Raw genomic sequence first — 21943 nt, forward strand, 5'->3', positions numbered from 1 at the left:
TCAATACCTCCACAACTGGACACTAATTGATCTCTAATATGCAGCAGGTTTTTGAATAGATTTGAATCCTCTTTCCTTGCTGTAGTTTCCTAGATGGAGGTTTTGTCCAGATAAATCTGGTGTACCCATTGCGACCACAGAGTGTCCTTCTTTGAGTGTATATTCCATAGTGTCTTGGTCAACAGAGCTTTATTCCAAGAACCCAAGTCCAATATCCCTAACCCACCTTCAACTTTTGGTACACAAACTTCCTGCCAAGCCATCGGTGGCTTTCTTCTTCCACCCTACAAGAATCCCCTACAAAGTTTCCCAATTCGGTTTAGAACATTGAGGGGGATAGGGAAAATTGCGAGTCAAAAACATTCAATTCCTTGGATAACAGATTTAAGGACCTCCAATTTGCCAGCATAAGAAAGAGTCTTCCCAGGCCAGTCCCTGAACTGATTTGAAATTCTGCAGACCAGAGGCTCATAATGGGCAGCATTAAGCCTTGCTGCCAATAGAGGAATGCCCAGATATCTAAAGGGAAATTCACCCAGACCAATTCCAGTTAAGCCCTGAATCTTATCCAGCTCTAGTTGCTTAATACCAGCTTGGTACAAATTTGATTTTAGATTGTTAGCATGAAGCCCCGAGTAGCTAGCAAATTTTTTTAGACAGTCCATCATGTAGCCCACTAATGTTGAGTCACCCCTTGAAAATAACATCAAGTCATCTGCAAAAATTAGATGATTGATTCTCAGAACTTCACATTTCGGATGGAACTTGAAGTGGAGATTACCCTCTAAGGACTTCAACTGCCTTGACAAACAATCCATACAGATAACAAATAGAAGAGGAGATAATGGATCCCCCTATCTAAGCCCCTTTCTCCCTTTAAAGAATCCAAATAATCTACCATTAATTGAGATGGAGAATGATGTTGAAGTCACACATTCCATAATCCATCCTATCATTTCCTGAGGAAATTTCAGGAGATGCAGCATATCAGACAAGAAGGACCAGGCCACTGTGTCTTAAGCCTTCCTCAAGTCAATTTTCAGGAGACATCTGGGGAAAATTCTTTTTCTTGTGTAACCTCTCACCAGTTCCTGCACTAAGTAAATATTTTCAACCATGCTTCTATTCCTCACAAAGGCAGCCTGAGCAGGGTTAATCATTTTATCCAGGCAAGGCTTAATTCTGGCTGCAAGGATCTTTGAAATTATCTTATACAGCACATTGCAACAAGAGATTGGTCTATAGTCATACACTACTTTCGAAGGGCCTTCTTGTTGTTAATAATAATAATAATAATAACAGGGGGATGGATGATCAACTATCTCGCTCACGTTTGTGTGTGCATGCATGCTTGCCTGCATGTGCCCTGAGCGGAGAAATTATACAGGAAATTTTTCTCTTTACGTGTCCGTGTACCTGTTTTTTAAATTATACTTATTGAAAATGGGTTCTCGTAAGATCAATTTGTCATATATTTTAACATTTAAAATACAGGCATATGGATATGTGGAGGGGGATGTCTCCTGTATAAATTTCCAGCGTAGAGGTAGTATGTTTTCCCAATTTCAGTTCCGTCTCTTGTTTGGTTACAGCCAATGGATACTACTTGCCCTGAATTTCCCTGAAATAAATATAGGCCATTTCTCAGCAACCTCTGCCATTAATACCTGATTGGCAATAGATTCTAGGGTAAGAGAGGGATTGGATATATATATTTATATATATATATATATATATATATATATATATATATATATATATATATATATATATATATATCATTTTTTATTAATTTTCGTCTGTGTGTGTGTGCCACCCCCCCCTCGGGTGCGGGCAGCAGGCAGTGAGTAAAATAAATGATTTTAGGGATTTTGATGGAAATCAATATCATTTTTTCTTTTTACTGGAAATGCTATTCATCACATAATTGGTCCTCTTAAAAATTTTGCACTTATTGATGACTGTATCTATTAGTTCAGTACACAAAAATAGAATGAAAATAAAGCATTCCACCCATTTTATTTTGTAAACTAAACAAGGTGTGTTTTCTTTATCTGCAATGGCCTATTTTTTTTACGTACACTGGATCATTAAAACATTCATCACAGATATAGTTAATGTCAAACCACTAATGATCGGATTTAGTCATAGGTTCGTAGATGGGAAATTCGTCTCCCTTGAAGTATGGGATAGGGACCGGAGATCCCAAAGAGGCATGATCGATCAGGTTGATAGAGGTAACTAACGATCTGATCATCATCTTTTGATCTATTGGAAGTGGTGATGAATTTGCATGCGGTTGGATCATCATGGTTGGAAATGATCGTCATGATTATATGTATGAAGTAGATTACGTATCAGAAGATAACATTGTTCCCCAAACCAAGAAACCTCATATCACAAACCCATGTTATGTTTATGACAAAACCAAATATCCTCAAAACATTCTGAAGAAGTTCACTAGCAAGACACCGATATCGAGAGGTGTCCAAGAAGTCATTGAGGCTTCTCCTTTCAACTATCACTAGCTCTTGGCAACTGAAGTAGAACAATTCGTCACATGGAATTGGATTGAATGATTCATATGAAAAGATTTCTCTATGCTTGAGTATTTCGTATTACCTTGACCAGCAAGTACTTTTCTCCTTTCTCTCTCTCTCTCTCTCTCTCTCTCTCTCTCTCTTCTTTATAAAGAAAAGAGACATAGAAGCAAGTTTTTTTAGTCACTTCACTTTTACTTGTTTTTAATGTTTAAACTTTAAACCCTGCGTCGCTGCACCCCTCTCTCTCTCTCTCTCTCTCTCTCTCTCTCTCTCTCTCTTCTTTATAAAGATAAGAACTTAATATGTAAGAACATAACAAAATATGATTATATTAGTAATTTTATTTTTGTTCATTCATCACATAATTTTTTATTTTGTTTCACTTTTAATCCATTTTAAGAGTTTCGTGGCTAGAATATGAATTTGAATTTTTATTTGAATTTAAATAGTGTGATTTAAAATTATAAATTTCAACCAAATCTTTACAAAAAAAAAAAAAAAACTTTTAAGCGTTTGGGAATTAGAGGTGAAAAACTATAATCCTTCTATAATTAGCAAGAGAGTCGAGAGTGAATGCAAAAATCAAGAAAAAAGAAGATCATTTTCATACTTCTAGTGATTTTAACTTCATTTACTCGAAATTAATGATTAACATTTCCATTTTTCCTTTGAGGATTTTGAATATCTTATTCGATACATATCCGGACCATCATTTTTAAAAAGTCAAAAGAGATGAGTTTTTATTAAATGTTGATGTTGCTCTCTACAGTGTGAAATAATTTTTAACCATTAATATCTTTGCCACTCTCACCAAACTATTTTTCTTTTTAAGTGTCCACAGCACGATTTTCTCATCATTAAATTTTTTATATAATATTTATAAAATTAAAACAAATTCCAATTTTATCATTTAGAAAATATAGAACTTGCAAATATTATCTGTGAAAACAATCAATTGTCATTATTATTCAACCATAGATTATCGTGCTAATTGTCTTAGAGGTAATCAATAATTTAATTTATTGTGGGACTTCTCTGTTACAGAAATTAGTATTTCTTATATTGGTTGATACACATTGTTTACTTATTTATTTATTTTATTGGGCTATAATTGCATTAAATGCACTGCATTTAATTTTGATTCTCTTATAATATTCTCTCATGTAAACAAAAAAAGATAATTAACTCTAGCTCATTTGGTTTGGGAATCCTATGCATTAACTTGGCAAGAGTGTAATGAATGGGCAAACTTGAATTATTGCAAGTGAAATAGAAGCAAGTATTTTTTAGCCGCTTCACCTTTACTTTTTTTTAAATGTTTAAACTTTAAACTTTGCGTCGCTGTACCCCACTATCTCTCTTTCTCTCTCTCTCTCTCAGTCTCTTTGACGCCTTTTTTGTCACTTATGCAACTAATTCATTTAAAGACAAGCAAAACCTGGTTCTCTTAGCGCCTTCCCCGGTCATGCATCTTCCTTATAAATCAACTTAGGGTTACAACCAAAGTTGCGCAAAGAGAGGCAAGAGAGAGAAGGGGAGCTTTTAGTTGGAAAAAAATGGCAGAAAAATTTCCAAAGCAGCTCCTTTGCAAGTGGGTTTTGGACAGCACTATCAAAGAAGATGGTTCCAAAGAAAGGGTAATCCCACAACTTCAATCAATCATTTCACACACACACATTCATCTTAGTTACAGTTCATGAATTTTGTTCATTAAACGTTTGGAAGCAATTTCCTAACTTTCAGCTACTAAGCTAGAAAAGTATTCTAGGAATGCAAATAAACCCAAGCTTGATTTTTGACATCTACACTAATTTGATATACTTTAAAATTTTTGAAATTTTGGTTTAAAGAATGGGATTTGGTTGATACATGTCCTCTTCTAGATTTTTTTGTTTTTTTTGTTTTTTGTTTTTTCTCATGGTTGAGTTATTGTACTTAGACTGGCACCGTCTTATGGCAAAAAAAAGGAAAGGAAGTAAAGAAAAAAAATTTGATATGCCCTTTAGTTTATCATTCCTTTGGTTATTGTTTAGCTATTGAAATTGAAATATTGAATTTATGATCTGATATGGATATGGACTTTATATGCTATAATTTTTTTTTGAATTATTAAGTTTTTGTTATTTGTGGATATCTTGCTTTATGTATGTATAGATTTTGTTGTCTAATTTGATAGATCATCTTGCTTTGAATCAACCAATTCATGCATGCTTCATTTTCTCATTGCATATTTGAAAAATGGAAGCAATGAGGGTTCCATGGTACTTCCAAATTAGGAATGCTTGAAAATTATGCACTTTTAAATCCAAAAAACCTGAATCAAGGTGATAACTTGACCTTCTAGATGCTGTCGAATACGACAACGGAACCTTGATCACTACATATAATGTCAGAATTATACTTTAGTAATAAAAGTATCATTATATTTAAATAATTGCATGTGTTGGGTCATCAAATTTAGTGTCGGATCGCTAGATTTTAGTTTGTCGTGACATGCGAATGGATAAAATTGTGGTGGAGTAGTCATAAATGATAACTATCGTACTTTTTGGACATTTTTTAAGTGTTTATGGTTTTTAACGTGGTCTTATATTTCCATGATTTTTCGATTTTTATAAAATTTTAACTTTCCTCGACCCTAAAAATAAAAAATGACTAGCGATTTCCATCTTGAAATTCTTGTTGAAATTTCCATGAATCTTCCATAAGTTATCAAATCCCAAATTTTCAATTTTAAAAATTTGATTAAGAAGCAAAATTTGCATGGAGTTGAAATTTGAGAGTCAAACCCAAAATTGAAACTTCTCTCTTAATGTCATTTATTTATTGGAGATAAATACTATTACAAGAAGGACATAAATGATAATATCAAACTTTTAAAATTTTATGCAAAAGTTGGACCTAGGTATTAGCTAAATCATTTTATTCAACTTTATTTATTAAAAAATAATTGTATTTACATAACAAGAATATTTAAATGATTTATGATTTTCACATATATTAATTGAATATGTTTAATTTTTTGTATAACACTTATACGTCACATATTTGTCATTACTGTATTTTATTTACAATATTCTTGTTCTAAATCTTGCATTATTATGCCTAGTAATAGTTTTTCAACTTCTATAAAAAAATTGCATGACTAAAAATAGTTTTAAAACGTTCATAAAGAACTTCAGTACTTATTAGTAATTTTCAACATTTTCTAAAATCAAAGTCAAAATTAACTTTGTCAACAAAATTTCCATATTTTTCACATGCTTGAAGCCTCAAAATTCTTTTGGAATAGAAATTTGAACCCTTGGTTGTCTATATATGCCATTTGAGCTGTCATACTTAATTCGTTCGTTTAACTTGACTTGATAATTCTGTATGCTTGGGACGTTACTATATTTTGCATGTATTGTTGAATTTATTATCACCTGCTATGTCTCACAAAATATGGGCCTTAAGATCTATGTAAGAGAACTTGGTGAAGGGACCTCAAGGGAGAAAATATGTTAAAATCTAAAGATTAAATGATAGAATATGGTGATTGGACACATGGTGTAGAAATGAAGTTTCTTTGTAATAGAATATATAACTAGTTCATTTAAAAAGGTATAGTAGGAAGTTTTATTTGAATCTAAATTACCTGAGTAGTAAGAGAGTTTGTTGTTGGATCAAGATGTCCAAGAAGCCATTAAGATAAAAAGAATGTGGTTTAAGACATGGTAAAGTTATAAAAATATGAAACACTTTGTAAAGTATAACGATGCTAGAAAACATGTAAAAAAATGGCCATTACTAAAGTCAAACATAAAGCATATAATAATGTAGAAATTAGAATAAACTAGATGCGAAAAAGGGAGAAAAGATATATTTAAACTTGGTTGAGTTCAGAAAGAGCAAGAATTTGAGTTATATTAAATGTATAAAAAATAAGGATGATGGTATTTTACTGAAAGAAAAAAATATAATAAAAGAAAGATGATGAAGTTTCTTTAATAATCTATTCACTAATGCTACATTTACCTACCAAACATCACACTTTTTCTTACTAACTACTTTAAATAATTGTACATATATATACCCATTGCTTTGTGGGTATTGTACTATGTATATAGTACAATTATTTAAAGCAGTAAGTAAGAAAAAGTGTGATATTTGGTAGGTAAGTGTAGCATTACTGATAATCTATTTAATGAAAACCAAGTCGCAGGCTTAAACTAAGAATTGACAAAGGAGAAAAAAGCTAAAAATTTGAGATTAATCCATAAAATTAGAGTTAGTTGCATAAAGTTTGCATTTTAAAAGATTCAAATGGAAACTTTATAGGACTGGATGACATTTCATTTGAAGTTTTGAAATGCTTAGGTGATACAAAATTATTTCATTAGTTAATTTATTTTAAGCTAACTCCACCTATCTGCAAAAAATAAAAAAGATATATTCAAAATTGCAATGATTATCATGGAAATTGACTTATCAAACTTTTACAGAGGGTAATCAAGCAAAGACTAAGGTTGTTTATGTGCTAAGGAGATCAACTACAAAAGCCATATATCTATTAAAATAATGAATGGAAAAAATTAGGAAAAAAAAAGAGCAATAGACACATGGTTTTTATTGACACAACTGATACTAAATGGGGATGTTAGAAGAAGAAGAAGAAGAAGAAGAAGAAGAAGAATAGATATGCATGCATGAGTAATGACAACTGTTAAGACTATGGGTAAAGTTTAAGAAATTTCCAATCACAATAGGCGTACATCAACTTTGAGTCTATCTTTTTGCATTAGTGATGGATGACCTAGTAGGAGTATCCAAAATGAGGTTCCATGATGTATGGTGTTTGAAGACAATATTTTCTTGATTGATGTAATTAGAGGTAGAGTAGGATCTAAATTAGAATTATGGAGAGCAACTTTTGAATTTAGAGGTTTTAGGATAAATTGAAACAAGTTTTGGTAGGAGGAGTATTGAATAGCAAAAAAATAAAAATAAATTGACGGCCCATAAATTTTATAACACTAGTAGATTTTGATATATTGGATATATTATGCAAGCTAATGAAGAAATTGAAGAAAATGTAATAAAAAGATAAAGCAATTTGAGTAAAATAGAGAAGTGCTATAAGTGCATTGTGTAATTGTAGAATATCCTTAAAATTAAGAAAAGATAAGTTTTATTAGGTAACTTCAAGACCAACTACGCTTTATGGATGATAATGTTAAGTAACTAAGAAAAAACATATCTAAAAACTAAAAGTTTCCAAAATCAAAATAGTAAGGTGGATGAGTGGTACAATTTGATCTAATTGATAATTAAGAAATAAACATATTCGTGGTAAGTTAGACCTAGCACAAAGATGAGATAGGGAGGGGGGTAACTAAGATGTTTTGGACACTTGAAGTCTTGACCAAAAAATGTACCTTTAAGGAGAAGTGAAAACTAGTGACATGGGGAGAAATAGATTTAAAATAACTTGAAATGAGATAGTGAATTTAGATTTTAATAACCCTCCATATGTTAGGATATACCCTTCGAACTAGGCATTACCATGTTTAAAGTTGGTCGTTATCCTAGCTAAGCATCTATCAACATTATTGGAGTTAGAATACAAAGACAAGCCGTTAGATAATAGGAAGACTCGGATGTCTTAACTTTTGGATTTGGTTAGCTGGAGCAAAGCATTCTCAGGTAAACTCTATGCATGGCCTATTGCTAGGGTGGTTCTTATCCCTTTAGCTTACTTAACTAAGAGATTAGGACTAAGGATAGTTATGCTCTTCCTTGGCAATATAACATGATTCAAAATTTATTTTGTAATTTTGATAGCTTTATGCCACTGCTAGGGTTTAGGCCTTTTGCTTGCTCTCCTAAGAGCTAGATGGCTACATAATACCTCTAATGTACTATTCCTTAGGGATGATTTCTAAGTAAAAGTAAACAATCATTGATACTCCATTACGCGTTGGCAGTTGGAATTAAGGTATTGGTTTTTGGATATGTAGTCATCCCTATTGACACCAACTACTTTTTAAATCAATATTTGTTGTCTGTGAAAGAGTTATGTGAGTTGTATTGAGAATAACTACCCTTTAAATCAATATTGCAACGTATAAAAGAATTATTTTGAGTTGTATTGGTAAGGTTTGTATTGTTTTGTTGCACACACTATATATATATGTGCGATCATAGATTTTTAGTGAAACATATATATTTTTAAATTAGGTCAATAGTTGTCGCATGTTACAAAAAATTGAGTTTCATTCTATTTCCAATAAATGTGAACCTTATATTATGTGATGGATTAGAAAATAAGTAGTTACATGTTAGATGATGAACTATGCAGGAAAATTAGGAATGATCCCTATATTCTCACATTATATCAACAAAACATTAGCGAGACTTGCATATTGATTAAGTTTTCCGCTTTGGCGTTAATTGTGTGCTACATAATATTTATATGTGCACTTAAGAAAGTCTAGTACTCTAGGAATACTCATAAACCCAAGCTTGATTTTTGACATCTACAGTTTTTCGATATACTTTAAAATTTTTGAAATTATGATTTAAAGAATAGGATTTGGTTGATACGTGTTTTCTTTTAGATTTTTTTTGTTTTTGTTTTTTATTGTGGTTGAGCTATTGTACTTGAACTGGCTCCATCTCATGGCAAAAAAGGGAAAAAAATTAAAGAAAAAAAAATTGATATGCCCTTTAGTTTATTGTTCCTTGGGTTATTGTTTATCTATTGAAACTGAAATATTGAATTTATGATTTGGTATGGAAATGAATTTTATATAGTACATTTTTTATATTAATAAGTTTTTGTTATTTGTTGATATCTTGCTTTATGTATGTATAGATTTTGTTGCCTAATTTGATAGATCATGTTGCTTTGAATCAACCAATTCATGCATGTTTCATTTTCTCATTTCATGTTTGAAAAATGGAAGCAATGAGGGTTCCATGGTACTTCTTAATTTGGAATGCTTGGAAATTTTATACTTTTAAATCCAAAAAAACCCTCAATCAATATGATAAATTGACCTTCCAGAAGTTGGTTGCGGGGGAAAAAGGAATCTTTATTGTTACATAAAATGTCCGACTTATTCTTTAGTAATAAAATTATCATTATATTTAAATAATTGCACGTGTTGGGTTGTTAGATTTAGTGTCGGGTCATTAGATTTTAGTATATCGTGACATGTCAAATGGATAAAATTATGGTGGAGTAGTCATAAATGATGATTATCATACTTTTTGGACATTTTTTAAGTGTTTATGATTTTTAATGTGCTCTTATATTTCCATGATTTTTCCAATTTTTATAAAATTTTTGCTTCCCTCCACCCTAAAAATAAAAAATGACTAGCGATTTCCTTCTTGGAATTCTTGTTGAAATTTCCTAAGAAACAAAATTTCCATGGAGTTGAAATTTGAGAGTCAAAACCCAAAATTGAAACTTCTCTCTTAATGTCTTTTATTTATTGGAGATAAATACTATTACAAGAAGGACAAATGATAATATCGAACTTTTAAAATTTTATGCAAAAGTTTGACCTAGGTATTAGCTAAAATATTTTATTCAACCTTATTTATTAAAAATAATTGTATTTACATAACAAGAATATTTAAATGATTTATGAATTTCATATATATTAATTGAATATGTTTAATTTGTAATATAGTACTCATACCTCACATATTTGTCATTAATGTATTTTATTTACAATATTCTAGTTCTAAATCTTGCATTATTATGTCTACTAATAGTTTTTCAACTTCCATAAAAACAAAAATGCATGACTAGAAATAGTTTTAAAACTTTCATAAAGAACTTTAGTACTTATCAGTAATTTTCAACATTTTTTAAAATCAAAATCAAAATTAACTTTGTCAACAAAATTTCCATAAATTTTTTCATATGCTTGAAGCCTTAAAATTCTTTTGGAATAGAAAACCCTTTGGTTGTCTATATATGCCATTTGGGCGGTCGTATTCAATTCGCTCGTTTAATTCTCAAATACTTGACTTGATAATTCTTCATGTTTGGGCTACTATATTTTGCATGTATTACTGAATTTATTACCACTTGCTATGTCTCACAAAATATGGGCCTTAAGATCTATGTAAGAGAACTTGGTGAAGGAACTTCAAGGGAGAAAATATGTTAAAATCTAAAGATAAAATGACAAAAAGATGGGGATAGGATAGTGTATAAATGGAGAGTTTTTGTGATAGAATATATAACTAGTTCATTTAAAAAGATAGGAAGTTTTAGTTGAATCAAAATTACTTGAGTAAAGTATAATGAGACTGGAAAACATTTTAAAAAGGTCATTACTAAAGTTGAATATAGAGCATATAATAATGTAGATAATAGAATAAACTAGATGTCAAAGGAGGGAAAAAAGGATATATTTAAAGTTGGTAGAGCTACGAAAAAGTAAGGACTTAAGTAATATTGAATTATAAAAAATAAGAATGGTAGTATTTTATTCAAAGAAGAAGATATAATAAAAGAAAAATGACAAAGTTTCTTCACTAATTTATATGAAAACTAAGTAAAAGGCTTGAACTAAGAATTAACAAAGTAGGAAAAAGCTAAAAATTTAAGATTAATCCATAAAATTAGAGTTAGTGGCATAAAGTTCGCATTAAAAAAATTAAATGGAAACTTTAACGGACTGGATGACATTCCATTTGAAGTTTTGAAGTGCTTAGGTGATACATGCAAAATTATTTTCATTCGTTAATTTATTTTAAACAATTATGCTAACTAAGAAAATGTCTATCTATCTACAAAAATAAAGGATATATTCAAAATTGCAATGACTATTGTGGAAATTGACTAGTGAGTTATACAATCAAACTTCGAGAAAAGGTAATTGAGCAAAGATTAAAGTTGGTTTTGTGCCAAGGAGATCAACTACAAAAGCTATATATCTATTAAGAAAATTAATGGAAAAGATTAGGAAAAGAAAAAAAAAAAAGGGAGACACATGGTTTTCATAGACACAACCAATACTAATTAGGGAAGTTCTTAGATGGGCTCTAGAAAAAAAAAAAAAAGGGAGGGCATATGGAAGGGTAGATGTCTATAGACATGCACACTAGAGTAATAACAATTATTAAGACTAGGGATAAAGTCTAGGGAATTTCTAATCACAATAGGTTTACATCAAGTTGCAGTCTATCATTTTGCATTAATAGTGATGGATGACTTAGTAGGAGTATCCAAAATAAGGTTCCATGATGTATGATGTTTGAAGACAATATTATCTTGATTGATGTAATTAGAGGTAGAATAGGATCTAAATTAGAATGATGGAGATAAACTTTAGAATCTAGAGGTTTTAAGACAAATAAAAACAAGTTATGGTAGGAGTAGTATTGGATAACAAAAAATAAACTTGATGATCAATTAATTAATAACACTAGTAGATTTTGATATATTTGATATATTATGCAAACTAAAGAAGAAATTGAAGAAAATGTAATAAAAAGTTAAAGCAATTTGGGTAAAATAGAGAAGTGCCACAAGTGTATTGTGTGATTATAGAATACCCTTAAAATTAAGAAAAGAGAAGTTTTATTAGGCAACTTTAAGATCAACTATGCGTTATGGATGATAATGTTAAGTAACTAAGAAAAAACATATTGGAGGACTAAAAGTTTCCAAAATCAAAATGGTAAGGTGGGTGAGTGGTACAACTCTAATAGATAATTAAGGAATTAACATATTCGTGGTAATTTAGGCCTAACACGAAGATGAAATAGGGAGGGCGGTAGCTAAGATGTTTTGGGCACTTGAAGTCATAACCAAAAAATGTACTTTGGTGCTTATTTGAAACTTGGAAAATCTTTGAGAAAAAAAAAATAAAAATATGAAGGAATCCACTTTTTTATGTTTAGTTATTAAGGAGAGTAAGAAAGAAAACAAAAAATATACCAAATTAATCAATAAAAATATGATTTTACACACTAATTATATTTGATTTTTCTTAACTTTTATTCATATTAAAACAAATTTTCATCTTTAGTAGTACTTGATATTGAGGGAAAATGTAGTGGAAAATGAATTTCTTTTTATTTTCCTTTCCTTTTCCTAATTAAAATCATCGATCTAAATGGACCCTTAAGGAGAAGTGAACAAATTAGTAGCATGGGGAGGGATAGACTTAGAATAACTTGGAATAAGATAGTGAACTTAGATTTTAATAGCCATCATTGGGATATACCACTGGAACAAGGCATCACCATGTATAAATATGGTCTTTATCCTAGCTTAGCATCTATCAACATATTGGAGTTAGAATATAGAGACAAGCCATTAGATAATGGGAAGGTTCAATAGTCTTTAACTTTTGGATCTGGTTAGGTGGAGCAAAGCATTCTTAAGTAAACTCTATAGCCTATTTCTAGAGTGGTTCTCATCCCTTTAGCTTACTAAAGAGGTTAGGATTGAGGATGGTTCTACTCTTCCTTGGTAATATAACATGATTCAAAGTTTATGTCGTAATTTTGATAGCTTTGTGCCACTACCAGGTTTCAGGCCTTTTGCTTGCTCCTAAGAGCTAGATGACTACATAATACCTCTACGGTACTATTCCTTGGGGATGATTTCTAGGTCAAATTAAGTAAACAATCATAAGTTAGGGGTGCAGGTAGAACTAGGTGGTTGTTTTAGGATTGTCCAAGAAATCAAAATTTTTGAAGAAAAAAAGGGTGGGGGGGGGGGGGGGGGAGAGGGGTAATAGGAGGGTGTGGTGTGTAGGGATAATTACGATATGTTATCTGAGGGAGATATGGAGGTTTGCATTGATATCCAAAAAGATTATTGCTTTAATCCAGGTAATGTGCTAATGGGTGTATCGAAAGGAAGAAATACATAAGATGTGCAAATGAGAAAGTCTAAAAGGGTTAAGGTAGTGCCTCAAAAATTGAACTTTTGATTGACAAAGTTATGTTTTGGAATATAAGAGGGTTGGACACGTTGAAGAAAAGATTAAAACAAATTGTGAAAAATTAGAAAGTTTCGATTTTGGCTGTCTCAAAACCTTTTCAAGATGTGGAGAAGATACGAAGATGGGCGGTATATTTGCAATTTACTAATTTTTGTTCTAATGTAGAGGAAGGTGGGAAGATTTGGCTATTCTAGAAAGATGATGTTCAGGTTGATTAGGTGGGTGCTTCAAATCAATGTTTGACAGTTTTGTTAATAGAGGATAGATGCTCTCTGCATTTTACCTTTGTATATACTAAATGTTATCATATCGAGAGAAGAGAATTATGAGAACAACTTCAGAGGATTTCGAGTTTATATGTGGCTTGGGTTGTTATGGGAGATTTTATATAATTCGGTCAGATATTGAAAGGGTGGGAGGTCGACCTTGCTTGGGTTCGTCTATGACTGAATTCAATGGTTGTATTAATAGATGTGGATTATTGGATCTCAGATTCAAAGGAAGTCAATTTTTATGGTGTAATGACCATCAAGGATTGACGAGAATTTGGGCAAAACTTGATAGTGGGCAAAACTTGACAGGGTGCTGATTTATAATGCCTTTTTTGTAAAATACGGTGAAGGTAAGAAATCTTTGTTGAAAAGAAATACTTCAGATTATTCTCCTATCATATTACATCCGGGTGAAAGTATAGAGAGGTATGGGTCGGCGCCTTTTAAATTTCAGAACATGTGGACGTTGCATGAGGGTTTTTTCAAAATAGTTGAAACATCTTGGAGAGAACATATAATGGCGGATTTAGGGTTTTGTAAATTGATGGGTAAATTGAAAAGGTTAAAACAAAGGTTTAGGGTGTGGAATAAACAGACTTTTGGCCATGTTGGTGGTATCATACAAGAGTTGGAGGAAAGGGTGGAAAAATATGAGAATTTATTGCAAATAGAGTACTTAGAATCAGTTGAAGAAAAGTTCCTTATTTCTAAGGCTAAATTGGAGGTATGATATAGAAGGGAAGAGACAAGGCTGGTGCAGCAAGCAAAGAAGAAATGGTTAACTGATAGTGACCAAAATTCAAAGTTTTTCCATGTGGTGATTGCGCAAAGAAGGCGTAACTCTTGTGTGAATTCAATAGTGCTTCCTGATGGTTTAGTGCTCGAAAATATGCAGATGGTTCATGATGAGGCTGTGAATTATTTTGAGCAATTCTTGGGGCAGAATAATTCAGTGCAAAGGCCAAATCTGGACAGTATTATCCAATCAATGGTTTCTGAGGATTCTAGAAGACGACTAAAGGAAGAACTGACAGAGGAGGAGGTATATGCAACTATTTCTTCTATTTCTGTGGACAGTAGCTCGAGACCGGATGGTTTTGGGTCTTCTTTCTCTCTTACCTACTGGAAGATTATTACAAATGATGTGATGGTAGTGGTAAGGGTGTTTTCAAAGGTGATATGTTGCCTCGGTATTTTTGTTACTCTTATATAGTTTTTATTCCAAAAGTAAAGGATCCTTAGTATTTTGATAAATTTCGCCCGATAAGCCTTTGTAACATAATTTATAAAATTTTCTCCAAAATTCTTGTTGGCAAGCTATCATTGTTGATGAGTGATTTAATATCTCCTGAGTAAGGTGCTTTTGTGAAAAGGGGGAAATATTTTTGAAAATATAACGCTTGCTCAAGATTGAGATGACAAAGTTATTACATAGGCGGGTGAGAGGAGGTAATATGATGCTAAAACTTGACATAAGCAAAGTGTATGATCGAATGGAGTGGCAGGTGGTAGATTAGATTTTCCATGCTCTTGGTTTTTCAGATTGTTTTTGTAAGTTGATTCAGAATTATATTTTTACTCTATAGTTTTCCGTTATGATGCATGACACTTACTTGAGTTTCTTCAAGTAAAAAAGGGGGTTTAAGGCAGGGGGATCTGTTGTCCCCTTATATTTTCATCATCATGGAAGAGGTTCTTTTTGGATTAATTCAAAAAAAAGATGATTAAGAAGCGGATTTTACCGTTTGCGCATCCGTGTGGTGCACCTATTATATCGCATATAATATACGTGGATGATGTTGTATTTGCTAATGCTAGTAAAAAATTTGTTAGACAGTTAATGGAGGTGATCAAGGAGTATGAAAGCTAGACTAACCAAAGGGTGAATAAAGATAAATTAACTATTTTTTTCTCAAAGAAGTTGGGTGCTCAGAGGAAGGGAGAAATTCTATAAGAGATTGATTTTATTGAAGGTAAGTTTCCTTTTACGTATTTGAGAGTGCCAATCGTGGATGGTAAATTGAAAGGCAGACATTTTGATCCTTTAATTCAAAAAATCAGTAAGAAAATCGAGGGCTGGAAAAGTAGACTATTGTCTCAAGGAGGTCGTCTAGTTTTGTTAAGACATGAGCTTTCGAGTATGTCATTACATCTGTTAGCTGTTCTAAATGCCCCGAAACCGGTGATAAAAAAAGATACAAGATATGTTTGCCTCCTTTTTTAGGGAATTTAAGGATGGGAAAGAAAAAATGAAATGGAGGGCTTGGAAGAAATTGTGTGTTCCTGTGAAGGAGGGGGGCATAGGAGTAAGGAACATTTAGGAAGTGCAACGGTCGTTGTTTATGAAATTTGGTTGGCAGTTATTAATAAAAAATTCTTTATGAGCTAGATTTTTTAAAGCTAAATATGTTAAAGGAGGACATATTGCTCTTTACAGGCCACATGGATCCGATTCTTCTTTTTAGAGGAAAATTTTATGTGTATGCCTGAGCTGTTAAAAAGGAGATGTAAAATTGTGGTATGATAAGTTTTTGGATTCAGGACCTTTGTTTTCAGAATTTTCAGATGGTGCACATTCGCATATTAGATTAAAAGATTTGGTTATTAATAATGTGTGGGATGTAGAAATTTGTAAAGGATTTTGGGTTTTAATAAAGCGGAAGAAGTGATGGAAAGAGTTGGAAAATTTAGAAACTCTTTGGACATCCTGATATGGCTCCCGGAAAAGAATGACCGCTTTAATACAAAGTTGGCATGAGATGGTATCAGAGTTAGAGTTCCAAAGTTTGATTGGGTAAAGTGGGTTTGGAACAAATGGTTACCGAAGAAAAATGCTATCTGTATATGGAAGACTGCTTTTGAGTGCTTAAGTGTTGATGAAAATGTGAGAAGGGTGGGGGTATCACTTGTTTCAACATATAATTGTTGTAAGATGAGGCAATCAAAAGATGTGGAGCATGTTTTAAATAAGGGAGATCTTGCTACTGATGTATGGAGGAAGGTTTCAGTGGAGGTAGGTGTACCTTTCCTTGAGCACCAAAGTTGGAAAGAAAGAGTCCAAATGTGGTTCAATAGGACTTCCCGATACTCTCAATTGGGAACATTGATGGGTTTGATTCTTTATTTAGTAGTTTGAACGTTATAGAGAAGGGGATGTGTGGCTAGAATGAAGGGGAAATTGGAGAGTAGTACAGATGTGTGGCTGTTCATCAAGAATTGGGTGGGGGTTTTGAGTAAGAATATAACAGTTATGGCTCATTTAAATGATGCTGATGTTTGGATTGCAGAATTTAGAAGTGCAGATTAGGAATAAAAAGAATAAAGTTATACAAGGTGTGAGATGGTTAAAACTGAGGTAAGGGAGGTTGAAAATAAATTTGGATGGGAGCAACTTGGGAAACCTAAGGCTGGCGGGTGGTGGTGGCATCCTTAGAGATTGTACAGGTTCTTTAATTTTTTTTTGGTTTTTCAAAATATTTTGGTTCTTGTTCTAATAATGAAACTGAATTGAAAGCAGTAATGGAAGGAATAAAGTTTTGCAAATAATTGGGTCATACTAGTATTAACAGCGAATGTGATTTGAATATTGTAGTAAATTAGATAAGATCTAGTAAATGCTCTTTATGATATTTGTGGGATTTTTAGGAGTAGCTTATTCGTTTATTGGAGGGAGTAGATTTTTCTATAATCATTTATATAGAGAAGGGAATAAAGTGGAAAATGTTTTGGCTCGATAAGGTGCCATGGAGAGGAATAATTTGTTTACAAATAGTAGTCAACTTCCTAGAGCTATCAAAGGTTTGTATAGATTGGATAAGATGGGTATGACTTATATGAGGTATGTTTAGTTGGTTCCTTTTGGTATTAGTTTAAGTTTGTTTTCTTCTTTTGTTTGGTTTGGTGCATGGGGTATTTTATTGGTTATTATGTAAGCTCCAAGTGTCTTTTTGTTTCCACGGTATTCTTCCGCCATAAGTGAGGGTTGTTAATAAACTTGAGATGGGACCGCTATGTGGGTAGCTTCTAGCTCTTTCCAAAAAAAAAAAGAAAGTAAACAATTTTTGATATTCCATTATGTGTTGGCAGTTGGGATTAATTAAGGTTATTGGTTTTTGGATATGTGGTCATCCCCGACCCATTGAGACCAACTACTTTTTAAATCAATATTTGTTGTTTGTAAAAGAATTATGTGAGTTGTATTGAGAACAACTACCTTTAAATCAATATTGCTACCTATAAAAGAATTATTTGAGTTTTATTGATAAGATTTGTGTTGTTTTCTTGGACACTATATGTGGTCATAGATTTTCAGTGAAATATAATTTCTTTTAAACTAGGTCAATATAGTTGTTGCAAATTACAAAAAATTGAGTTTTATTCTATTTCCAATAAATGTGAACCTTATATTTTGTGATGGATTAGAAAATAAGGAGTTACATGTTAAATGATGCAAGTTTTGAATAGGAAAATTGGGAATGATCCTGTATTCTCACATTATATCAACAAAAACAGTAGGGAAACTTGCCTATTGAATATGTTTTCTTCTTTGGTGTTGGCGAGTCTACTATGAAAAAGAGAAGTCTATTAATATTTAATAAAAATTCTTCTAAATTACAAATAGCTGCTCCCTTTAAATTCGGTAAAGTGTTTGATATGGTAGATGTAGTTAGACAATTGACAACTTGTCAAAGTTCCTTAATCTAATATATTTGTGAAGGGGTAGAAGTAACTAATGTGAAAATTAAAATTTGAACTAATCTTCAACTTATGGATCACTCAATTATAATTATTACTCTCTATCTAATGCATTGTTATTGTAGTTCTACATCAATTTGGAGACGAGGCAGAAGTTGAACCTTGAAGAAAATATTTTCAATGAGGTGAATCACAGTACTAAAAAGCGCCCGCTAGTTGAAGGTGAGATAAAAATACATATACTTTCTTGGTTTCTTAATAGCTTATTTAAAATAACTGAGTGCATGTATATATATATATGGCTTTTAATGCATTTTATGAAAAACAAAACACAAAAAGAAAAAAGAAAAGAAAGATTAAAAGTATCTTTTCTTGCATTTCTCTTACACACTCATTGACTATCATGAAAAGGGTTTGAAGAAAGACATCTAGAATAAATTGTTTTAATCTTTCTTTCTTTTTTCTTTTTGTGTGTTGTTTTTATTTTATGGACGCCAATCCTCTTTCTAACTCTCTTCGGACTTTTTTGTCCTCTTTTAAATAGCATTTCTTGTTTTGAATATATTAATTCTATGATCATGTGGGCTCAAAGGGTGGAACCAAGTTAGTGACCTTTAACAGGGGTCAACAGCTTGGTCTTGTCTTGACCTTTGTTTGCTCTAGAAAAAAAGGGGGGGTTAGTGACTCCTCTTACTAAAAAATCCACGGTATCAGAACGATCGTCAAGCTTTTTGCAGAAAGAGTCACTTCGAAATTCCAATAATATCATAATGCCTTTCCACAAGGATTAGCAACTCTTGTGAAACTTGTTTGGGAAACTGATGATCAATATCCTAGATCGCTAATCAATGGTGACCCCCAAAAAAAAAAGTGATGATAACGCTCACCATATCTAATTTGCACTCTCATAAACTGCTGCAGGAGTAGGGAACACCGTGCAGGGCCTTCCTCCATACCTTCCTGCAGGTTCAGAAGGGTCAAAGAAATTTGATCTTGGCGAAAGCAGTTTGGCTTCATCTGTTGTATGTGATTCTGCTTCAGATACTGCATATACTGATTCTGCTTCATCTGCCGTAAGTAATGCCTTGCAGAAGAATGAAGCGGAGAACCACGAGCCTAGCCCAAAAAGAGCCAAAATAAAATATGTTCCCGAGATCACTCTCTTTAATATTAGGAGGACTGTGATAAGGAATACTCTGGACAGGTTGAAGGAGGAGGCCCGGGCGGAGCGTGCTGCAAGAGCTGCTGAATCAAATGGGCGTGCGGACGCCGATGGAAGAGGTGAAAATTAAAGAGCCAGCTTTAACTAAAGGGGCGAGCGCGTGTATGCGTTCGATCGGGAAGTAGCAATCCTAAATAATGGTTGTGTTTTCTAGCATGAACTAGTACTTTTTCTATATAATATGGGTTTGTGATGTTTCAGCTAGCTGCATGCCGGTTGAACTTTGGTATGCTGCTCTTAAATAATTGGCGCTTTGTAATAAAGGGCACTTCTCGACTTTGAATATGTCGTTGCTCGACAATTTTTTAGTAAACCAGGGGGCTTTACAGACATGCCCACACTGGTTATATCTCTTCTATTTAGCCATGGATATGCAAGATTTAAAGCTTTCACGCTCACATTTATTTTGCAGGTGGTAGGCAGGAGAATATATATAATGGGTTTGGAAGGAAATCCATCATGGTCTTATTACTCCGATATAAGTGAGGCGATTTCATTGAACATTTGGGTTCTGTTTCCATCAAAGATTCCGGTGGAAAAGGAAAGGAAAGGAAAATGAGATGGCAACTCATTTTCTATTATATTTTTCTCTTCATATCAAATACTATTAAAAATAAAAGAGTATTCTAATAGGGTTAAAAATTAAGAAAAATTAAATATTAATGATGTATAAAACTAAATTTTTGTTCATTGATTTGATATATATTTTATTTTCCTTTTCACTTTTCCTGATAACTAAACATGAGAAGTTGGATTCCTTTGTCTGTTTATTTCCTTTCTCTCATATTTTCCAAGTTTCAAACAGGCCTTGAGGATTCTTACATTCCCATTTTACCTTTATTTTTAGTAGTAAATATGTTAGGTCAGTTGTATGTTATTGCATCTGAATAATTTTGGATAAAGTACTTTTTTTTTGTAATTTTTAATTTATATATATATATATATATATATGCATATGTATTTCTTACTTTAATAGTATATTTTCATAATTAAAATTTTCCAAATATTAAGTATGAATATTCTAAGTTATTGTAAGAATTTATATTTAGTTATGATTATAAAATGCAAACATACATGGATACTATTATGACACCACGTATATATATGGATATAAAAATTATAAATGTGTTAGATATGATATGATTCGAATGCTCTAATTAAAATTGTGCAAGATATTAAATTTTAATATTTATATAATATTATACATAAATTTTTTTAAAAAATATGTATGCATTTTTCATTCCTTTTTATTTTATAAAAATTCTCAATACAACTTCTTTCAATAAAAATATTAATGTAATTTCTAAATTGTGATTTGTTACTCAAAAAGCATGTATGTATAGGGACACAAAATTCTTAAGGCACAAGAGATGATAGATCCCAATGTTCTAATTGAACTTATATAAAATATTAAAGTTTAATATTTATATGGAATTATGGATAAAAATTAAAGTTTATTTTTTAAATAAATAAATTGTTAGGTTTAAATCTTACTTATTTAAAATAAAATTTCTAAATGTACGTAATGTTATCTAATTTTTATTGAATTCAATTTTCTAGAAATGCTCTATTTCACTTTTGAAAGATCATAATAGTAATTCTATCCATAGTTTAATTTATACTATTTGTACCTTTATATATGATATGTTATATATACACTGCAAGTTTATTATTATTATTTTTAATCAAAATGAAGTTTCTTACTTTAGGTTCAAACATTTAACTTATCTAAACTAGATTTTTAAATGTAATTTTATCTAATTTATGTTGACATTATTATTATTATTATTTTATGAATGCTGTTTGTCATACTATTACAATAAAATTTCTTACTTTTATTAGATATAGACATTTTAACTTACAAAATAATTTACACCATTCATAATTATTTGTACTATTAAATACGTTATCTTTAGTTCTCTATGTGTCTAATGCATTGCCATTCTCTATCACGAAACATGCAATTTGCTAGCATCCCTACTATTATATAATATTGGAGTGTGAGTTAGTGGATTTGAGATCTTGTTTCTGTGCTTGGAGTTTGAATTTCAAGTGTTAAATTTGAATTTTTATAAGTTTTTAATAAAATATAATAAAATTTTTATCTAAATTAAGACTAATTCAAATTTAGATCTTGAAATATGTAATTTCAAATACACTAGCCAATTCCAAAGTAAATCAATACTCGAATAGTAGTTTGTTGTAATGAGCATCTTGAATTTTTTACGTAATAAATTAAGTTACAAAAGA

At 31.5% G+C, this 21943-nt stretch overlaps 1 protein-coding gene across 1 annotated transcript; it reads left to right on the forward strand.

The window, feature by feature from the left end:
* The first annotated feature begins 3880 nt into the window (after nt 1–3880).
* On the forward strand, nt 3881–19978 carry LOC131165232 (uncharacterized). The gene is made up of 3 exons (XM_058122818.1): nt 3881–4180; nt 18597–18693; nt 19393–19978. The coding sequence occupies exons 1-3, from the start codon at nt 4100–4102 to the stop codon at nt 19761–19763; spliced, it is 549 nt and encodes a 182-aa protein (XP_057978801.1). The 5' UTR covers nt 3881–4099; the 3' UTR covers nt 19764–19978.
* The last annotated feature ends 1965 nt before the right edge of the window (nt 19979–21943 follow it).

The sequence above is a fragment of the Malania oleifera genome, chromosome 10, assembly GCF_029873635.1.
Source record: "Malania oleifera isolate guangnan ecotype guangnan chromosome 10, ASM2987363v1, whole genome shotgun sequence".
In the NCBI taxonomy this organism is placed as follows: domain Eukaryota; kingdom Viridiplantae; phylum Streptophyta; class Magnoliopsida; order Santalales; family Ximeniaceae; genus Malania; species Malania oleifera.